Source organism: Siniperca chuatsi, linkage group LG11, assembly GCF_020085105.1.
Source record: "Siniperca chuatsi isolate FFG_IHB_CAS linkage group LG11, ASM2008510v1, whole genome shotgun sequence".
Lineage (NCBI taxonomy): Eukaryota > Metazoa > Chordata > Actinopteri > Centrarchiformes > Sinipercidae > Siniperca > Siniperca chuatsi.
This window is the reverse complement of record NC_058052.1, coordinates 9,918,540-9,938,175: the sequence shown is the minus strand read 5'-3', so window position 1 is coordinate 9,938,175 and position 19,636 is coordinate 9,918,540. Positions and strand designations below refer to the sequence as shown.

The window sequence follows — 19,636 nt, the reverse complement described above, 5'->3', positions numbered from 1 at the left end:
TTTTTTAATACAGTTCATCCTGCATGGCTACATTTTTTTATTCAAATGAAACATGGACTGATTTTTTCTCTTGGGATCTGCTGGGTAGTCGAGTGATGGATGATACGTCTGCTCAGTTCTTTGCAATAATGAAATAAAACAGCTAAAGTAAACACACTAGAACATCTACTGCATGCCATTCATGAGCAATGTCAGCATTCATTTTAGCATTTGTTTCCTGAATAGCCGGCGTTCCAGTCACAACATGGCTTCCTTCCCTTTTATTCCACGTGACTTGTGTTTTTGACTCACCTTGGTGTTGTCAAAGGCTAACAGCAGGGTCCTGCCGTTGGTGAGGAATATCTCCACAGCGTTGTCTCTTAGCTGCCACCAGCGCTTGTGAACCTCCTTGATCTCCTCGTACGTCCAGGAGAAAGAAGGTGCCTCGGTCTCCCCATGAAGGCTCTGTCCAAACACAAACACATCCGGTGTTGAGTGGCCAGGTAGACTCGCATAACGCAGAGAATAATCCTGAAAAGTCCTCTGGCTTTACCTGGTTGTCGTGAGCATCAGCAGCGTTGTCCTCCACGAAGTACATCCCAGACTTTCCTGTGAGACAGCACAGGGCGAGTGAGATTTGGTGTACTAAGGGCAAGCCAAACAATAGCTTCCCCAACTGAATAACTAACAAACACTTGTGAATGAGGGGAGAACAATATTCTCTAGTGCCTCAAAGAGAGCATATTACTCTGTGTGTCTTGTGATCGGCTGACTATACAGTATTATGCATGGAGCAGCTGTGAGAAATGGTCAGTGTCTTACCCAGTAGTAGCTCCCCTGCTGTCTCTCTGGAGGGGGCAACGCTGATGCACCGTCTGGTGAACCTAAGGACAAAAAGACATTTATCATACAAGAAATACATCATCTGAATAAAGCAAAGACACCTCTCAATGTTGCACCAGTTGATAAGACATTTATGTGTCTTCCTGAGAGGGATATGAAGTTTACTAAAGGCTTACAGGCAGGCAGAGAGACAGAGAGGTAGAAATTTATACCTGATGGGCTCACTGGTGGCTTTATCTTTGACAGTGGAGGAGAAGGAGGAGTGGGTCTTATCCTCGAACAGGAAGGACAATGGTGGCTTCACATTGTCTAAACAAGACATGGAGGTCAGATTTAGAACACTAAAGGACACAAACACACTAGTACTAGACAGACTTTTGGCATATTGGTACAAGTAAAAGGGTTTCTTCACCTTCAGGCTTGCGTCTGTCTTTGAGCAGGTATTTGTTAGGAATGGTGAGATAGCATCTCTGTAGCCTCCGTCTCTCCCGGTTCGGCCCTTCAGTGGGGTCCAGCTGCCAGGACGTTGGGTAGGATGTCTGGTCGTACCAAACCGCACTGCAACAGATGATTACAGCCCTCTCAAACACTTTGTCTACACATATCAACACAGAAGTAACCTCACCGCAGGGCCGTAGCTACCACTGAGGACACAGAGATCATGTCGTCAATATTGTTTTAGGAAATTGGGGGGTTTAACATGATGAGAAGGAGATAATATTCTACAATTTCACATGGTGAGTTTTTTTTAAAGCCTGTTTCAGATATTTTCAGATAGAGTCAAAATCCTTATGTTTGACTATTTTAGGCCAGAAACCTACATGAAAATAACAGGACTTGCCATTTCTTCACCATAATAATATTTCTGACATTGTGGGAAAAGATTTGACACAATGTCATGTTATTGTCTAGGCAGACAAAAATGTACTGCAGCAGTTACCATATCACAGAAATTTTGGAAAAATTGTGGGAAATTATGGATGCCATTGTCGGCCAGTCTGTCCACCACTTTGTACAAATTTCATGGCAATCCATACAATAATGGTTGAAACATTTCATTCTGGACCAGACATTCATGTCCTCTTCAGAATCAATCATAACAACTTTGGTGATCTTTTAACTTTTCTTCTAGTGCCACCAGCAGATTCAAATTTTAGTGCTAATTAGCACATGTTAGAATGCTAACATGCTTAACTAAGATGGTGAACATGCTACACACTATACTTGATAAACATCAGCATGTTAGTATTGTCACTTGTTACTATGTTAGCAATCTTATGTTAGCATTGAGCTCTAAGCTGTGCATTAGTTCTAAAATCATGGCTACGGCCCTGCCTGACATGGATGTACAAATGTATGGATGAAAAGGTTTGCTTGATTCAATTGTTTTACAAATTGTACTTTCTTCTAAGATATTCTGGTGCTCTGCATGTCTGAGATAATCTTTTATTTTATTTAAATATATTTATTCAAACAAACTCCATCCTAACTGTTTCACATTAGAATGTCATTTTCTCTACAGCTTTTTTAAAGAAAATGACCAGAAAAGTAATCACCATTAGAATAACAATCATCATTATAGTAATGATTTTATTATTGTACTTTGTTCCAATATTGCATAGGCCCTCGTGAGAGATAAATTTCGATCCCCACCGGTCATGTGTGAGTTGTTGCACCAGCTCCTGCCAGTGGCGGCTGGCGCTGAGGTCAGTCTTGTAGAGTCCCCTGATGTGCTGGATAACTTTCTTTCTCTCCATGCCTTGCCGCAGAGACACATTCTGAGTGATATCAGCTGCAATCTTGGAAATGTCCTTGGACTTTCCATCCAGCCTCTGGATAAGACTGCAGAGAAATAAGAAAGAATAGAGTGAATAGAAAAGTGGAACAAAGACACAATTCTTACCAATATTTTCTTGTACTGAACATCATCTCACATCAGGAAAAAAGCTCATACTCACTTCCTCTGAGTGTTGGCCATTTTCTTTTCCCATGCCACTTTGCTTGTTTTCTCTTCTGCTTCATACTTGAATTTTTCCTGTATGAATAAAAGTAAACAAGTTCTTAACACACATTGGCTTTATTCTCTCATTAAAAAGAAACCTGGCAGGCTGCATTTATGGACGACCAAGATATTCCACCTGCACAACAGTTGATAATTCATACTACTGAACTTTAGAACAGGCAACTTAAGTTTGACTAAAAAGGCTAAGAAACTGTTTTTCTTCCCTTTAACAAAGACTGTGTGTCTTTGTACGAGTTACCTCTTTTATGGCCTTGAGCAAGTCTTGCTTGTGTGGAGCGTTGGGTGGGATGCAGCGGTGGCCACAAAGCTTGAGTGAGGTCATGAATAAACCCACGGCGTTCTGCTCATCTTTGGTGAGGCTGTCCTTGTGATCGTGCAGCATCTCATACAGGTACAGTGACAACTTCGGTCCGTGCTGAGTGAAAGAGAGAAAAAGAAGAGCACAGATTAAAATTTCATTTGTGTCTGAAGCAAGTTGCATACATGTCGCATACATGCGACAATCCTGTCGTGATTGACAGGAAACAAGCCTTATCCAGCAAGTTGACCCTAAGTAAAGCCTGAGAGGAGGACGCAGAGTGAAAGAAGGCAAGGCAATGCAAGGGGCCAAAGGACGAGCATGAAAACATCTATCAGAGTTATTTTAGAGTCAAGGCCTGACAGCTCCTGGAAAATCTGCTGTCTGTGGGAGTGAAAATGACAAACACAGCTACTATACTGTACACTCACTCACCCTTGCCCCTGAAACAAACACAACAAAGTAAGAACTTCTGCATAGGGGATGGTAAAAATGACCAGAAATATATCATTTTGGGGTCTAACACTGGGCAGTGAACAAAACAGCCAAGATGACGTGTAAGATAGCAAATAGACGTTAATGATGCCTTTCCTTCACACTCACCTCTAGACCTGGGCTGAGGCTCTCCTTGAGGATATCCAGATGTCTGGGATCAAACACAAACTCCAGCACCTCCTTCCTGTCAGACAGGGGAAGCGCAGGGCTGAGTGTGTGCACAAGCAAACGGCCGATTTGGATCCGAAAAGTGTCCCGACACGACCACAGGATCCTTCGCCACTGCTGGTGTGGGGCTCCTCCTCGACCTGTGCTGCCCTGTGAGATCACAACCATCAACACAAGGACTCATAATATAGCAATTAGCACTTTACAGCTAAAAAAAAAGCTTCTCAGTGACTGTCGTCATACCAGGCTGATTTTGATCCCGTCCATCATAAGTTTGAGGATGTCTTTCTGAAAACTCTTCTTGCTGGCAGGCGGCAGGGTAAAGGGAGTAGGAGAGTGTGGGACAGAGGCGGAGCCACTCTCATCCTGTGGTTGATCACCTGGATCTGGTGTGAAAAGCTGTTGGTCTGGAGAGTCGGGAATATTCAGCAGGTCAAATAAGTCCTGACTCACATCTGAAATGAGAGACACATTCAAACAGAACCAGGATTAGACAGCAAGATCGGTTTATGCGCATGTAAGGCGAAGGAGAAAATAGAGAAGATTAGAATATATAAGTGGGAGAAGAGTTCTTTTTTTTTACCATGGTAAATGAGTCTGTTAACAGCAAGAACCACAAGCCTCTGCAGCCGTTGGACGAACTCGGTCTCACTGGCACGAATGGGGTTTTCCTGGCTCATCCTCCTCTGCATCATCTGGTTGAGCTCATCGCTTGCTACAGAGCGCATCCGCATCAGGAGAGAGTCACTCTGAGCCAGAGAGAACCGGCGCCGGCCTACAAGCACAATATTGGTATGTGGTCAGTTGCGAGAAAACAAATTGGGCGCACATGATGGTATGCCATTTGTAAGTATAAGCACACTTGCTTTTTTCCTTTCAAGTTCAGAGTAAGGTTATGCAAATATCTCATGAATCATTGAACACAGAAAAGATTATAAAGATTCACTCATCAAAATGCCATCTGTGCTAAAATGTGCTATAATGCTTAACACTGATTTAGTTAAGCATTCAAACATGTGCACACAAAGGCACCAGTAGCGCACAAGGGTACTGGGCAAATTAACCCCCGAGATGAGTGCCGGGGAAAGGGTGAGTTCACAGCAAAAATGGGAGACATGCTCAATGACAGGGAGGATGTTCTCCGCTGCGGACCACAGTCCGAGCTACCTGCGTCACAGTGGAGCATGTAGGATGGAGCTCCAGAGGGAGGGGGGAGGGGGGAGTCCTGGGACAGGAAGCTGAAGGGAGGGGACAGGGGGATCTGGCCATAGGAGCAGTAGTGCTGTCTGGGGATGCGGGGGATAATGGAGTCTTTCATGGCAATGGAACCTTCAGATCGGGATGAGGAGAGGATCAATGAACAGATAGGTGAGAGTGGAGAAGTGAACTGTCCAGATATACATGGTGCTAAATTCTACCTCAAAACTCAGGATCAGAAAATCTACAGACCAGATTTCTACTGTTTTATCAGTTTGAAATACTCACCTGCGATGCTCTTTCGCTTCTGATAGATGGCATGATGTGGAGAGCTCGGTGCATTAACAGAGCTACTCAGTTTCTGAGGTTCCTGATTGGCTGTCGTCTTTATAAACTCAATCGCTGACTGAAGGACGCGGAACTGCAAAGCCACTGCCATCTCTAGGGGGAAAAAAATAAGTGACAATGAACTTTGTCCTGTTAGAAGTTAACCGGAAGCTGACTGAAGATGATCTTCATGCAAGAACCACACATGCAAACTGATTTGTGGCACGCACAAGTGACTTAAGGGAACTTGTGGCATTCACCAATTTGATCATAGAATTTTCTCTGACGTATTAACGTAATTCACAAGGGCTCCAGACCTGTCGTATTAGTCATGTACACGTAGTCTGCCTCTCTTCACAGAGGAAAAACACTTGTTTGACTAAAATTATGCATTAATCTGAATGAATTTTGAGTTTAAACATGTAACAAGAATCTACAAATTAAAAATGAAAATAAAATAAAACTGTAATGTCAAGTTAATATTCTGTTCACCGTATCAGCATGATATGCATCATGGATTGGCAATTTACGACAAGTTTGTGCAGTTAAAAGGGTTCTCTTAACTGCACTGACTTTTAGGATAAGAATACAAAAATGTTCTTGCATGAGGCCCAATGAGGGCAGTAATACAGTCGATTATAATTACTTAAATGACAAACAACCAAAAATAAAGGGTGCCATGTACAGAACCATAATGCCTTTGTAATGTTTCTGTGATCACAGAATGATTATATCAGATTAAAAAAAACAAAAAAAAAAACAGCAAAGAAATAAGAGCTAATGGGGAAGAGATGGGGAGATATTTTTCAGAGAGCAAATATAGGGAAAAATTAGAGAAAACCATTTAGTGGGAAGATGGAGATGTAAGATATTTTTCAAATTATATTTTTTCTCAAATGAGTTTCCACTCTGTAGTTGTAGATAATGAAGTGACAGCACAGTTTCTCTCTGTAGCAGAGCTTGGCAGCTTGATATCATCCAGAACTGCAGAGCAAGCTGATGACAACACTGATGTATTTTGCGTGTGTATTGAATTTCAGAAATCCAGTCCTCACCCTGTGTGCGACGCATCTTGCTGGTCTGCATGAAACCCAGCAAGGTAATGAGGTCTTCGATGATGCGGAAGTACTGGGACCCTGAAGAACTGCAGGAGTGGATAGTCACAGCTACTAACAGCTGCTGGATGTCACACACCAGGAGCTTGTAGTCATTCAGGGGAATACTGCAGAGGGAGGACAAGAAAAACAAGAAAATATGAAGCACAGGAAGTGAATCTACCATGCGTATATGCCAGATCAATGAACAGTGAGAGGATTAATGATTTAATTCACGGCTCAAAGGTTCAAGACAAAACCCATGAACCCATGGAGGTGTTTGAATGAATCATCCTCTGTTCTGGCAGCCGTACCCGTTCTCCATGCCATTGAGGGTGGAGAGGGTGTTAAAGAGCACGTAGAGCAGCCCGTGGTCTAGCAGGATGTCTGCCAGCTTGGGACACGCGTTGAGGAGCTGCAGCAGCATACACAGGATGTTGTGCACCAAGGAGTTCTCATACAGGGAGTTCTCAATAAGACCCAACACTGGGATGATACAGCGCTTTCTGAAGGGTGAGATATTTTCCATTTCCTCCAGGTCCAGACTGCAAAGCAATACAGAAAAGAAAAAAAGTGTGTATAACTATCTTTGCATCAAACACTTTTATTCACACAGTAGACAATCCTATGCATAATATTATAAGATAAAAAACTCAGTCTATGGTGCACTGAACGTTATGGCTTGACAAGTGTATTGTCCAAGGACTCACTCTTCCTCCAGGCCCACCGGCCGTCCGAACAGCATCTCCAGGAAGCATTCGAGGAGCCCCTGGCTGCCCTGGTGGATGTACAGCTGGTTGGCCAGCAGTGAGAAGCCGTGGTTCTTCAGGAATTTCTCTTTCTGCTCCTTGAGGGCTCTGCTGAAATAGGCATCCAGCAGCTAGGAGAGAGGGGCAGAGCAGTATGTGGTAACTTCAGAAAGGTACAGTCTTAAAACTGGCAAAATATTACGATACTTTGCTAACATGCTGGCACCGATGATTTATTTCTTATGAGCTTGAGGCACAGGTGATGAAATCTTTAACACAGACAATTAAAGGAATAGTTTGACATTTCTGGGCGCTTATTTGCTTTCATGCTGAGAGTTAAATGAGAAAATGGAAACTACTCTCATGTTTGTGTGATAACTATGTAGCTACGACCAGCAGCCGGTTAGCTTAGCTTAACACAAAGACTGGAAACAGGAGGAAACAGCTAGCCTGGCTCTGCCCAAAGGTTACAAAATCTGCCTACCAGCACCGCTAAAGCTCCTCTAAAATGTAAAACAAATAAATGTGACTTCTGGGAATGGTAATGAGCAAAAAACGTTTGTCATTGGGAGATACTATGTTATCTACTGGCATCATAAGTGCAGTCAAATTTGACTCAAATCAGATCATCCTCCTTTATAGTATATGAGACTCATCAAAGAAGATACTGAACCAACCTTCATGACTCCTTGCTGGATGAGAGGCGACGAGTGGTTGACCAGGACAATGAGGGCCTCTGGCTGGATGAGCTTGTCCATCACCTCCTCAAGCATGAGGTCAGGCAATAGCAGCAAGATGCCCCTCAGAAGATCATAGAGTCCACAGCAGATCAGTACCAGGCAGTCCTCAGTGCTGGACCTGAGAAACACAGCTTAGACTTTATTGCTGAATTACTGTGCATGAACAATGAGCCAAATTCCCTCTATCAGTGCTGTCAAAATGTTAAGAAAACATATATAGTATATTCTAATATAATTTTAGGACATACAGAATGTTGTTTGTCTTGTGTATGCAACCATGTAAAGAGAGCCTGACTGTTCAAATTAGGTATTTTCATAATCAGCCCTGCTAGAATTGAGAAAGCTATTAGGTTTTCAATGTCTTGGCACCAGACAAATTTCTGTATTTACTGACAAAATGCCGACTAGTAAAAACTAACGCAGCGCACGGCATGTGCTAAAGAAATTTGTTTTCATAAGTGAGAGTGAATATAAATTATAAAACTTGCATCAGTCGGCAGATAAGCTATTTATCAATGAACACACAACAAACTGTTATACTCATCAGTAAAGACACATTGTTGAAATCATCTATTTTCACTTCCAGAGCAGTTAAAGCATAATATCATAATATAAAACAAACACCTACCATGAATTTGGATTTAAGCTTTTTTTTTTCTTGAAAGAAACAAATCAAAGCAAATGTGTTGTGTCAGATGTCAGACAGCCCCCATTGTGACTAATAAAAGACAAAGGGGACTTGGGGGAAAAAGCAGGATTACAATTAACTAATCTTTTAAAAGAATTCCTATCAGCTTAAGTCAGCAGCTGGCTGGCAGGTAGAAATAAACTGAAACTGTCACTGCAGTACAAATCATTTTCAAAGTTGGCTAAGGATTATTACCATAACCATATGCTGTATTTAGATTATGCAAATCCCTTCACAGGTCTTCCTTATTAAAGAAAGCCTGTGGTCGAGGTATTTATCTTTTTTGGAGTTACGTACCAGAACAAAACCCACATGAAAATGCAATTAGATGGAATGTTGAGAGAGACTGTCGGTGCTCACTGTAAGCAATTTATAGATTGGCAAAGGTCTGGCATGGACTGACTTAATTAATATTATAATTAGTAATGATACTGAGTATTCAGTTGGAACATCCTGAGGGTACTCAAACAAGCATGCCTTGTTAAAGGGTACTATGGCAGCATACCTGTCATTGGACTCAGTCTTGCTGTGCGCCCTCTCGTAGCCAGGAGAGTAGGTGTAGCTCTCCCAGTCTTCAGGCATGGAACCTCGATCGGCCGCACTGGGCCAGCGGGCAACTGTCAACGAGCCGTTTGGAGCTGGGAAGGCCAGACCCAGACTGGCCAGGTTGCTGTGGCTCCTCTGGAAGGACTGGATGCCTTTCAGGCTGTCAGGGCGGCGCGGCGCCTCGTCACTGGCCCAGTCAAACCTGTCCTCAGACTCTGCCACCCCCACGCTGCCCTCTGCCAGGCTGTCCACCTCTGCTGCCTCGTCCCTGTCCTCCTCCACGCTGATGGAAGGAGTGCGCAGGGCTCCTTCCTCACCTATGTCCTTAGAGTCACAGATTGTCTTGGCTGATTCACAGCTGCTCAGGAGCTGCTGATCACCTCCGCCCTTCTTGAGTGTCTCTGTGCTGCCAAGAGCCTGCTGTGTGGCGAGGGAGACCCCGTCACCTTCACCTGCTTCATTTGAGCTACCATGTCCGAGTCGAGGTGTCAGTAGAGGGGAGGAGTATGGAGATGGTGCCAGACTAGGTGGGCGTAACGACTGATCATCACCTCCATGTTCAGGGGACAGAGTGTGGAGATGGCCTGGAAAACAGAACAAAATTATTCAGCACTTAAAACTGTACATTTGCATTGAGACAGGAAACAAATATTTTGTGTAAACAGGGTCAGTGTAGGAAATGTCAGTTGTACTATCACAGCCAAATCGATTTTTATTAATACAGCCCATTCCTAAAGTTATAAAGTGCTTTACAAGAAATAAAAAGAATAGAAATTCAAAAAGCAAATGATGACAAAAGAGGCTTATAATTGTAAAACTGAATAGAGCAGTAAAAGCTCAGATAAAAGAGGTAAGATGGCATAGTTGGAAAGATATTTAAGATGTATAATAAAGAAGGGCTCTGTAAGAACTACTGTTAAGAGCAGCAGATTAAATCTTTTTTAAGCAGCTGTACCTTCATGAGGAGCATCAGTGAAGACAGTTGGGGAGAGTGACACCACAGAGCTGCTGGCGGACTTTCCTCCACTGTTGGAGTGTCTCAGGTACATAATGGACTGCACCTTCTCCTGGTACAGCTTCCCGTCTGGCAAATAAGAGACATCAAAAGAACTCAGTGCATTAAATGAATGGCACTTTGATACAGAGGTGCTGCTTTCAAATGCACTGCATCCTCACCTATGTGTAGTGAGAAGTAGAAGCTGGATGGAGTGTGGCAGACATAGGTGTTGGTAGGTGGGTGAACAGCCAGCAGGAAGTTGTAGATCAGTTTTAGCAGGTCCATGTCCGGAGGAGACCCGAGTACCTCCTGGATGATTTTGACAAATGACAAACAGACGTCCTGTGGGATGGCAGTCAGATGCTCGTCCCGATGCTCCTTAAGACAAACACAATGCGGTCAGTAACTGTCTCTGACTGATAAAGGGTATTGTTATAGCAGCTTTATGATAGTAACCTACCTGTAACACCTGGCATGTGAGCAGGAAGCGATGCACTACTTCAGCCTTGAGGAACTGACGGATGTTGAAGACCTGATGAGGGTGGTGCACCCTGATGAGGATCTCTAAGGCAGCAAGCAGTGTTTCCCACACTCCACACTAACAGAAACAACACAAACAGTTTATGACAATGGAGCAGCAGACAAATTAACTGGTTCTTCATCATCTAATGGTGGGGTTGAGAGTACCATTACCCCTCAGCAACATAAAACAGTGCATAACATATAGGACTCTTTATTTTCCCTTCTTTATTTTTTAATACACTATTTGGGTGGGATACCATTTCTAGTGCAGACACTTTAGTTTAACCATTTATTCTTTACCTAGCCAGACTGCATGATTAGCAGTCCATTCATGTTTCCTCCCCAAACCTTTGAGTTTGTTGGGACATAAAATCACGGTGAAAAAAGTTTTAAACCAATTTACTTCTTTGAAATTCTGGGTATTTTTTTGAGAAACATGGTAAAAAATGAAATCGATGAGCCTGTGACCACTCAGAGTTGCTCCCGAGGTGTATGAATTTATTACCAGCTCATCATTAGATGATGATGTTTTGAGCTTTCTTCCTCTCATCAGGAATGGATGTTAATAAATTAACAGACCTTGGGAGAAACTAGAAATGTACAGATTCAGTGAAGCTATTCAGCATTAACAATTTTCTCTTTTCCTACTTTTCTTTGAAATGTATGTATTGATTTATCCTCACTGTAGTTTCACTTCATATTTGACTACAATTTAAAAAAGGCTTAATTTATTTGTTGTCTTAATTTGAATTTATGATAATCACCTATTTGGAAATATGATGCTTGTGTGTGCTTAATGTATGCATATTCTGTCATGTTCTAACTACTTGTTAGACATTGTGTTATTTATCTTTTCACTTCTGAAATATGATTGATCCTGAGATGTATGTGTTTACCTCAGCCTTGGCCCAGATCTTCCAGTCCAACAGGATGTCTGAGAGAAGCCTGATATCCTGCACCACAGCGATGGACTCGGTGTCCAAACGGAACTGCCCATCGTTCCCCAGGATGAGGATGGGTCCAGTGCAACATCCATCCAGCAAAGTCTAGAAAGACAGAATATGGCCACCACATCAGAAATACGGTCACTTCTACAGTGTTTCTATAATAGAGTGCTGGTCACTCTCATCACACACATACCTCAACATATTGATAATCAGTATCTCACCAATAACAACCTTACAGTGCAGAATCCCAGACAGGTGGAGGATCAATAAATTCTCAATGACATTTTTTTTGAGTGCTTATCGCTCTGTCAAAACCAATGCCATTTACTCCCTGAGCAGCCCTGTCTGTATTGATCAGAGTCTATCATTTGTGACCAGCTTCACTGCAGTGGTTATAAATCTTGCAGTCCTTTGGGTCTCTAGACTGAGGTTAGATAGAAGCTGTATTAATGTGTCTGACAAGTGAATTCAGTTGTAGACCAATAAAAGGTTAAACTTACGGATTTTTAAGGGAGATACAAAAGAGACATTTCTTTTGCAGCATAAATAGACAAGTAAAGTGAAAAAAACCCAGAAAGAAACTGTAATACAGCATGTTCCTTATCATTCAGGAATGATTATGAGTGTTCAATATCACTAATCAGTGCAGTTCTGTGCTATACACTACAGTATGTGGGAGCCTAAAGTGACAAAGACAATCAAAGGTGCTGTGTGACTCTGCAGGAGCTCAGTGTTTCATCAAGTCAGACAGAATCCATTTCAGCACACAGCCATCACACAGCTCAATTACAGACACAGCCAGAGGGTCAAGTAACAGCAGGGTCACCAACACCGGCTCAGAGAGGCACCAGTGTGTCAGGCTGGATCAGGTTCATGGTATAAAAAATAGGCGGTGAATATGTTTTACTGCACAGATCAGTGGAGGATGTGGGTACAGACTACAAGAGTTCAAGATGTGACTCACTTTCAGCATATGATATCCCACGATGCATTTGGACTTGATGAGAACCTGGTGGATCATAGAGTAACCATGGTAACAGTCCATTTCATGGATGCGGTGTTGGTTAAACTTGGACAAGGACAGCAGCACCTGCAGGGCCAGAGCCTGGGTCTTCTCACAGTCACTCAGCTCCACCGTCTGGACACCGCAGATGAGGAACAGAAGAACACGAAGGACACGGGGGATGGAGAACAAAAGAAATCTATGAATGTGAACAATGCAGGCCTGAAGATGGCGTTATGTGTTGCTTCCTTACTAAAACATTATTTCACACTGTTACTGCTACAGTTATTGTGTTCTCACAGAAGAACACACAAGCCTAATATCAAACATTGTCTCTAAAAGTGACATTAAACTACGATCTCTATTGGCAAGTGGTAACAAGTGCAACAACACTCATGACTTTCCTCATCCTATACAGATAGGTGGCCTGTAACTGACATAATTAATTAGCTCACATTGCCAGAATCAGCAATCAGAATGAGTAACTTAGCTAATTACAGAGTTCAAACATGAGGTAAATCATTATACAGTACTTATACAAAAAATATAGCTTTGTCATTTATCTTTTGGGCTTAGAAATTAATTTCCTTGCAGTACTGGTCATATGGAGCACCTTCAAAAATATTTACGACTAATCTAACGCCACTAAACTAGCCCTGGTGTAAAACTGCCTTTACTGTCCATCCAATGGCGACGAGTGGTTGACCAGGACAATGAGTGTTTATGACTGTTGTCATCTCAAAAAAGTTGCAAAAGAGTAACAGAGGAACAGCTGACAAGCAGAAACTAATGCAACCAGTATGTGAAGTTATGAGACACACTTTTCTACACTGCAGTGAGGTGACTTATTTGTAAAATTCATTGAATTTTTCTGGTTTATTAAATCAAAGTCACTTTTCCCTCTCCGGAATACATCCGTCTAAATCCACAGCATTCCAGAAATATCACGACATCTGGGAATCATCAGGACCTCTCTGATTCATTAAAAATATGGACCATCCTACCTGTGCGAAGAGGAAGACAAAATTTCCTGTTCCTCCGATCTTGTGCAGGACGCTCTGCAGGCCTTGGGTTTCAGTGGGGAGCAGTGCTCTGAGAGAGTTCGACTCCAGGGAAACACTCTGCACTTCCTTGGAGCTGAACGGCCGCTGGGTAACCACTGTCTTGGCCTGACCCTTCAGTCTGATTACAGGCTCATAGATAGTGTAGACTCTGGGACTGCTGGGAGCATACACTACAGCCAAGCTCTCCTGTACAGAAACACAAACCACACAATTATCATTTTCAGGCAAAACTTTCATCCTGTAGCTTTTAATTACTTACAGTTTTATGTATTTAGTTTGGTAGATCTTTTTGTTGAAATTCCAATTAGACTCAAACAAGGAGCCCAGCTAGCTTGGGCCTACAATTCCTAGCATGGATTTAGACCTAGGTTAGAGTGTTACAGAAGTTATAAAGATGTGGAGGGGAAATCATTAATTCTTCTTGTCTTACTCCCTTCTTTTCCCTTTTATCAGCAGAGCTATTATCAACAAAGCCATTAGCATTTAATGGGAGAAAAACTATTTTCAGTCTCACTGAAATAACTGCAGCTTAACTGTAATAGCCTTTTCCAGTGGGGAAAAGTTACTTCCTACCATGCAGTATCATTAATGACAGCTAATTGGAACAGCACATTACTCATACACCGTGAAATGAAACAATAATGAATGAAACAATAAATGAGACATAGGAGGGATTTGCTATGCTTCCAGAGCACTTGAATCACAAAGCACAAGTACAGGGTTTAACAGCAGTGTCAATCTAAATTTGAACATAACTGACATGCAGAAATTGGGTAACAGATGACACAACAGTGACAATAAAACATTTCTTTGTCTATTTCATATTTTATAAGTGCATGTTTTGAGTTGTGACAGGGATGTTGAGTTAATGCGTCATGTAAAAAAACAAACAAACAAAAAACAAAACAAAAAGGACTTACAACCAAAGCTGTTGTGTCCACATCCTTGTTCTTCATCAGAAGCTCTCGTACATGCTCACACTTCAGGCCTTCCTCAGTGACAAACTTGGAGAATGTCCCACTGGGCTTGCCATATTTGCAGGGCATGATCGAGGTGAGGTCAGGCCCGCTGGTGTACAGGTAAAGGGCCTCCTCAGATCCTATTCTAGATCCTGAAATATGGAGGCAGAGTTAAAATTACTGTCCTAATGAGACAAACAGTGCAAATTTCTTTTATTTGGGAGCTGGAAAACACAATTGTGAGAAATCCAACATGGACCTTAAATCAACCCCATAAGTAAATGATTTATATTATTCCATCAATAACCTATAAAGTAATAACATATAATGTGATGCAAAGCGAGACCCTTGAGGAGCCACGGTGCACCTTGATGTTTTATTTCTTGTTTTCATGGAACTTTGGTGAATCTCGCAGTCTCTCTTTTCCAAGAAGAACCCCCTAACTATGACAGCGGAGAGGCTAAAGCTTGTCTAAAGACATCACTTGGGTTCACAGGTTGAGATCGCCTGGAGGCGAGCCATTCATAGCCAATTAGAGGCAACAAGAGAAGCATTCAGTAAGCCTCCTGAGAGAATGCTGAGAATCTACAGCATGCCACACATCACACCAGCAACAGCCTTTTACAGCCACTAGACTGGATACTTTAAAATATAACTGCACTACAAACCATTAATGTACATTTATGTACAGTATATACTGCTTATAAGAGAGAAATTGGTAATCTGTGTACCAGACAGCAGCATTGGCCGAACAGATAAAATTATATAAATGATTAAAACAGATTTCATGTATGCATGTGAGAGCATGCAAGAGCTTATAGACACATGATTCCAGTCAGATAAAGGAGACAGGAGTCCTACCGTTGAAGAGAAGCACAGTGCCCATGCTCCAGCGTCCACCTTGCTTCAACAGCTCCCCAGAGGACGGCGTACAGTGGCCCAACATGCAAAAGGTTTTGTTGCTGTCAGATGACAAACTGGACTTTCTGGGTAGGGTGTAGTCCAAAGAAACCTCACATTTCCTAAAACAGGGAGCAGATTAAGTGGAGGTTAATGTTCTCTTATTTACCAGATTTAAAACCAAACTGCCACATTTTAACTTCTGCCATTACACATTCCTCACCTGATGCCACACACCCAGACAACCACACGGCCATGGATGTTCTTCTTGCCCTCTGGCTGCTGCGTGTAAGTGAGGCCGAGGTGCTGCCATTGGCCCCCTCTGAGTAGTTCCTCACCAGAGTCTGCCTGCGCCAGCAGCCCTGCTTTTATCTCATCGTTTGGGTCTATACAAATCCTGAGGGAACAGCACATTGCAATACTTCAAGGTCCATAAACTATAAATACTTAAAAAGAAATAGTAACCCATTCTTCACACACATCTTTGAGATTGTAGTCTACGCTGGAGCTCACCTGAATGTAAGAGAGCCAGTAGAGAAGTCTGCCCACACTTGAAGCATCAGTGCCTTGGAGCCCATGGACAGAATATGAATGAGGCCTTCCTCTACTAATCTTGTCCCAGCCTGAGAGGAGCCATGGTGGGACTCAGCTGCAGGAGGGTTACTCTCTTCTGGAAAACAATGACTAAAGAATCTCAAAACATTCATGTTATGGACTTCAGGCATAAAAGTGTCTTGGTGAAGGATCTGTGTCTCACCCTCACCTTTGTCCCCGTCTTTCTCCTCCTGCTCTGCCACCCTCAGCCACATAGAGGCGCTGAAGCCACTGGCCATGTGGGGCCAGCAGTTCTGCCCTACCAGGGGCAAGTGGAGAGGAGCAATGTGCCAGGGAGAGGAACGGAGGTGGTTTGGTCGGTGCTCGGTATCCCCCTCCCTGCGCCCAGGAGACAGTTTACCCTTCCAGAGCAAACCAACACTTTTCCCTCCGGCAGCACTGTTCTGTCTGGTGCTGGTGGACACCCCTCCTGGCGTCGGAGTCCCAAGGATTATTGGAAAGGTCAGGAAGTGAAGAGGTTCCATATTCATATTGGCTTCAATGATTTGTAGGATGCCTTTCAGTAAGATCTCCTGGCAGGTAACAAAGTAAATGGGAAGTGAGAAAGAGAAAGTCTCTATCATTTTAGATTTGATAAAGAAAACACTTGACAGATATGTGCTCAGACTCTGCATGTTTACAATTTTTCAATTAAGTTTTTTTTTTGGATCCCTAAATTAGGTAAAATGAAGAAAAATCACATTACTGAGCAGTTTAATTGCTTTAACAGGGTGATCCATGTAAAATAGCTGTATATAAAGATGGACTACGCCTCTCCACTTCCTCCTACTGTACAAAAATTAAGTCAAAATATCCTGGATACGGGAGCTGCCATCTTGCGCTGGTGATGTCATTTGGAGCCAGAGTCTGTGCAGTAGTGATCGCGGTTGGAGCCGCGGTATCAAGGTCCCGCCCATACACCCGGCCAACTCAATCGTGAGCAGGGCTCAGCTGTCAATCATGACATGAAACCCCCTTTTTATAGCATCAAATAACTAGTTAAAACCAAACTTATCAGAAAAATTAACACTTGAACATACATCAGTGTGATAAGAACACAATCTAAAATGACAGAAAACACTTTTGTGAAAATTTGATTGACATGTACTTTGATTTTTTTAGCCCATGACCCATCTGCTAACAAGGAGGGGGCGGGGTTTATGACCTATACTGCAGCCAGCTGCCAGGGAGCAATCGAGATGTTTTGGCTTCTCTTTTGGGGAGCTGTCATGTCGTCCATCTTTATATACAGTCTATGGTGGTAACCCTGTGAGTCTTGATAAAGAAGTGATAAACAATCCATAAATAATACAGAAAAATGTAGCAAAACACACTACTATAGAAAAACCTGGGTAGCAGTAAAAAAGAGCAACACAATTATACGTTGCCACTGCAGTCACTGATGTGTCTCATTTTCATAGACGGAAAACACAGGTCACATGTCATTACATTCACATGGTTAAAAATAAACCCCTCTCTTCCCTTTTGGGAACCTATTTCTTGGAGACAGGTTATTAATGATGTCTGCTGCCGGATTCCAATTAAACACAGACCTGTGGAAACAAGTTGTATCACCACATCTGTTCTGCAGACACTGGTGTTAATTGTATATAGACTGAAGTGGGCCCAGAGGAGCATTATGTGTTGATGAGTTTTAAAGAACAAAGAAGTTTCCTGTTGAAAAATTGAATGTGCAGACAGAGTGAGCATAAGCTATCAGTGTCAACACCCTGAACGTAAGCTAACAGTGCATTGTTGAGTGACTGATAGGGTTTGCTATTTACAGTAGGTGGGGTCTTCTCCAGGAAGAGGCGAATCAATAGAGCCAGTTCCTCTGCTGTGATTCGCTGGCTCACCATGGCAACCAGCAGCTCCACTAGCACAGTCTGGCAATCTGAATGTAGACCAATGAAGAACAGATTACGTAAACAGTTTTCATTCACTTGGGCATGCACCAAAACACCACAGGCAAAAACACAAAACAGCATCACTGCATGCTTTGCTTCTCAGCAAAAAATATAAATGGTCACAGATGAGCACATCAGATACAAGTGCATAACAGATACAGAATACTCAAATCTAAAATATAGAGTCTGAAGATTGTGTACAAATTGTCCCAAGAATTATTATCATCCATATTGTAATCAATATACAGTTTTATTCATGAGAAACCAGTCAAAATGTGCCCAACACTGCAAACATGGTACACCCAATTATTTTGCCTTAGAATTTACTCATCACAATATCTTACAATGCCAAATAAGATAAACTGAATAAATTTTATAAAATAAATCCATTGGGTACAGATTTCCCAAGAATTACTAATATTATTCATACTGAGTATGACGTTTTAACCCTGAGGACCCAGTTGAAATGTCAGCAGCAGGAAAAAAAATCTTAGGAACACAGCAAAATGAGTGTACCCATTTTTTGCCTTAGATGTCACACATGAATAATATCCTACAGATAAATAAGATAAATAAGCCAGAAGAAATAACAAACCTGTAAAGGAGGGGTCTGTTTGGCTAAGGATGTTGTGAAAGCCAGACAGGATGGTTTTGACTCCTCCCTGTGAGGACCAGAACAAGGGATCATATTCCTCAGAGCACAGTTGAGGACAAATGTAAGACAAATACAGACTGCTGAGGCGGTTAAGAGTAATGCAAACAGGGAGAAGTGGTCAGTCTGACCTGGTCATAGAGCAAGGCAGCATTGCGGTGGTTGGCGTGTACTGCACCCAACAGGCTGTGAAACACGTGACTCAGAACCTCCAGGTCTGGGGAGCCGGTAGTGAGAAGCTGCAGCTCCATTGTGCAGATCTGCGGGAACAGCAGCATGCCACGCCCGGGCCCGTCCGCCACCGCCTCAAACTCACGCAGCACAGCAGACTCCACCTTCACTCCTAAGAGAATAACCAAACACACACCAGGGCAAGATCAGAGACACAACAAGAGACTCGCCCACAGACATGGAGAGATGATATACGTCACGCTGACTGGCACACCGCACATGCTAACACAGAAACACACGCTGGCAGGCTGTGCTGCTTAAACAGCTTCATGATCCACAGGCATTCCCTGCTTCAGCTCCAACCTCCCATCTTGGAGGCAGCTCATAAAAATGAATTAGCCTTAGTCATCTGCTCAGCCTCAGAACAGCATGGAAGCCCCCTCATGATTTACAGGAGAGCAGCCCAGCAGGCTCTCGCGCAGCTTCTGGGACCTCCTTTATATTAATGAAGCTCGCTCTCTCTCCATCTAGCACTCACACATCCAGATACATACTGCTTTCAGTAAATATAAAGTAAGGGGTGCATACCGACTGCCATCCTATTATCCCTTAATATCATTTTGTGGAAAATTTAGATGCTTGTGTTTGGTCTGTGATTGAATTGAATTGCAGCAAACCACCAGTTTGTACTATATGTCATTTTCACTGTGTTTTTGGAAAAGAAATCTAATGTTTAATTCACAAATAATTTCAATTAATCTCTACTCATGGGT

At 42.6% G+C, this 19,636-nt stretch overlaps 1 protein-coding gene across 10 annotated transcripts in view; it reads right to left on the bottom strand.

Moving 5' to 3' along the window:
* lyst (lysosomal trafficking regulator) overlaps nt 1-19,636 on the bottom strand; it is a 59,978-nt gene that overhangs the window by 8,791 nt on the left and 31,551 nt on the right. For 6 of the 10 annotated variants that reach the window (XM_044214535.1, XM_044214526.1, XM_044214529.1 and 3 more), the window contains 30 exons: nt 18,824-19,035; nt 18,636-18,702; nt 17,918-18,027; nt 16,053-16,666; nt 15,763-15,936; nt 15,501-15,661; nt 14,601-14,791; nt 13,621-13,866; nt 12,578-12,751; nt 11,563-11,712; nt 10,605-10,742; nt 10,324-10,522; nt 10,103-10,231; nt 9,107-9,731; nt 7,851-8,031; nt 7,135-7,304; nt 6,739-6,969; nt 6,386-6,552; nt 5,292-5,444; nt 4,390-4,581; nt 4,050-4,261; nt 3,747-3,956; nt 3,084-3,260; nt 2,781-2,857; nt 2,476-2,664; nt 1,235-1,380; nt 1,035-1,131; nt 802-863; nt 533-588; nt 292-444 (listed from right to left, as the gene is read on the bottom strand). In XM_044214535.1, coding sequence (XP_044070470.1) covers nt 292-444; nt 533-588; nt 802-863; nt 1,035-1,131; nt 1,235-1,380; nt 2,476-2,664; nt 2,781-2,857; nt 3,084-3,260; nt 3,747-3,956; nt 4,050-4,261; nt 4,390-4,581; nt 5,292-5,444; nt 6,386-6,552; nt 6,739-6,969; nt 7,135-7,304; nt 7,851-8,031; nt 9,107-9,731; nt 10,103-10,231; nt 10,324-10,522; nt 10,605-10,742; nt 11,563-11,712; nt 12,578-12,751; nt 13,621-13,866; nt 14,601-14,791; nt 15,501-15,661; nt 15,763-15,936; nt 16,053-16,666; nt 17,918-18,027; nt 18,636-18,702; nt 18,824-19,035 — 5,663 coding nt within the window. The remainder of the gene's footprint in view (nt 1-291; nt 445-532; nt 589-801; nt 864-1,034; nt 1,132-1,234; nt 1,381-2,475; nt 2,665-2,780; nt 2,858-3,083; nt 3,261-3,746; nt 3,957-4,049; nt 4,262-4,389; nt 4,582-5,291; nt 5,445-6,385; nt 6,553-6,738; nt 6,970-7,134; nt 7,305-7,850; nt 8,032-9,106; nt 9,732-10,102; nt 10,232-10,323; nt 10,523-10,604; nt 10,743-11,562; nt 11,713-12,577; nt 12,752-13,620; nt 13,867-14,600; nt 14,792-15,500; nt 15,662-15,762; nt 15,937-16,052; nt 16,667-17,917; nt 18,028-18,635; nt 18,703-18,823; nt 19,036-19,636) is intronic. The other 4 variants (XM_044214531.1, XM_044214534.1, XM_044214532.1 and 1 more) reach the window with 3 other exon arrangements.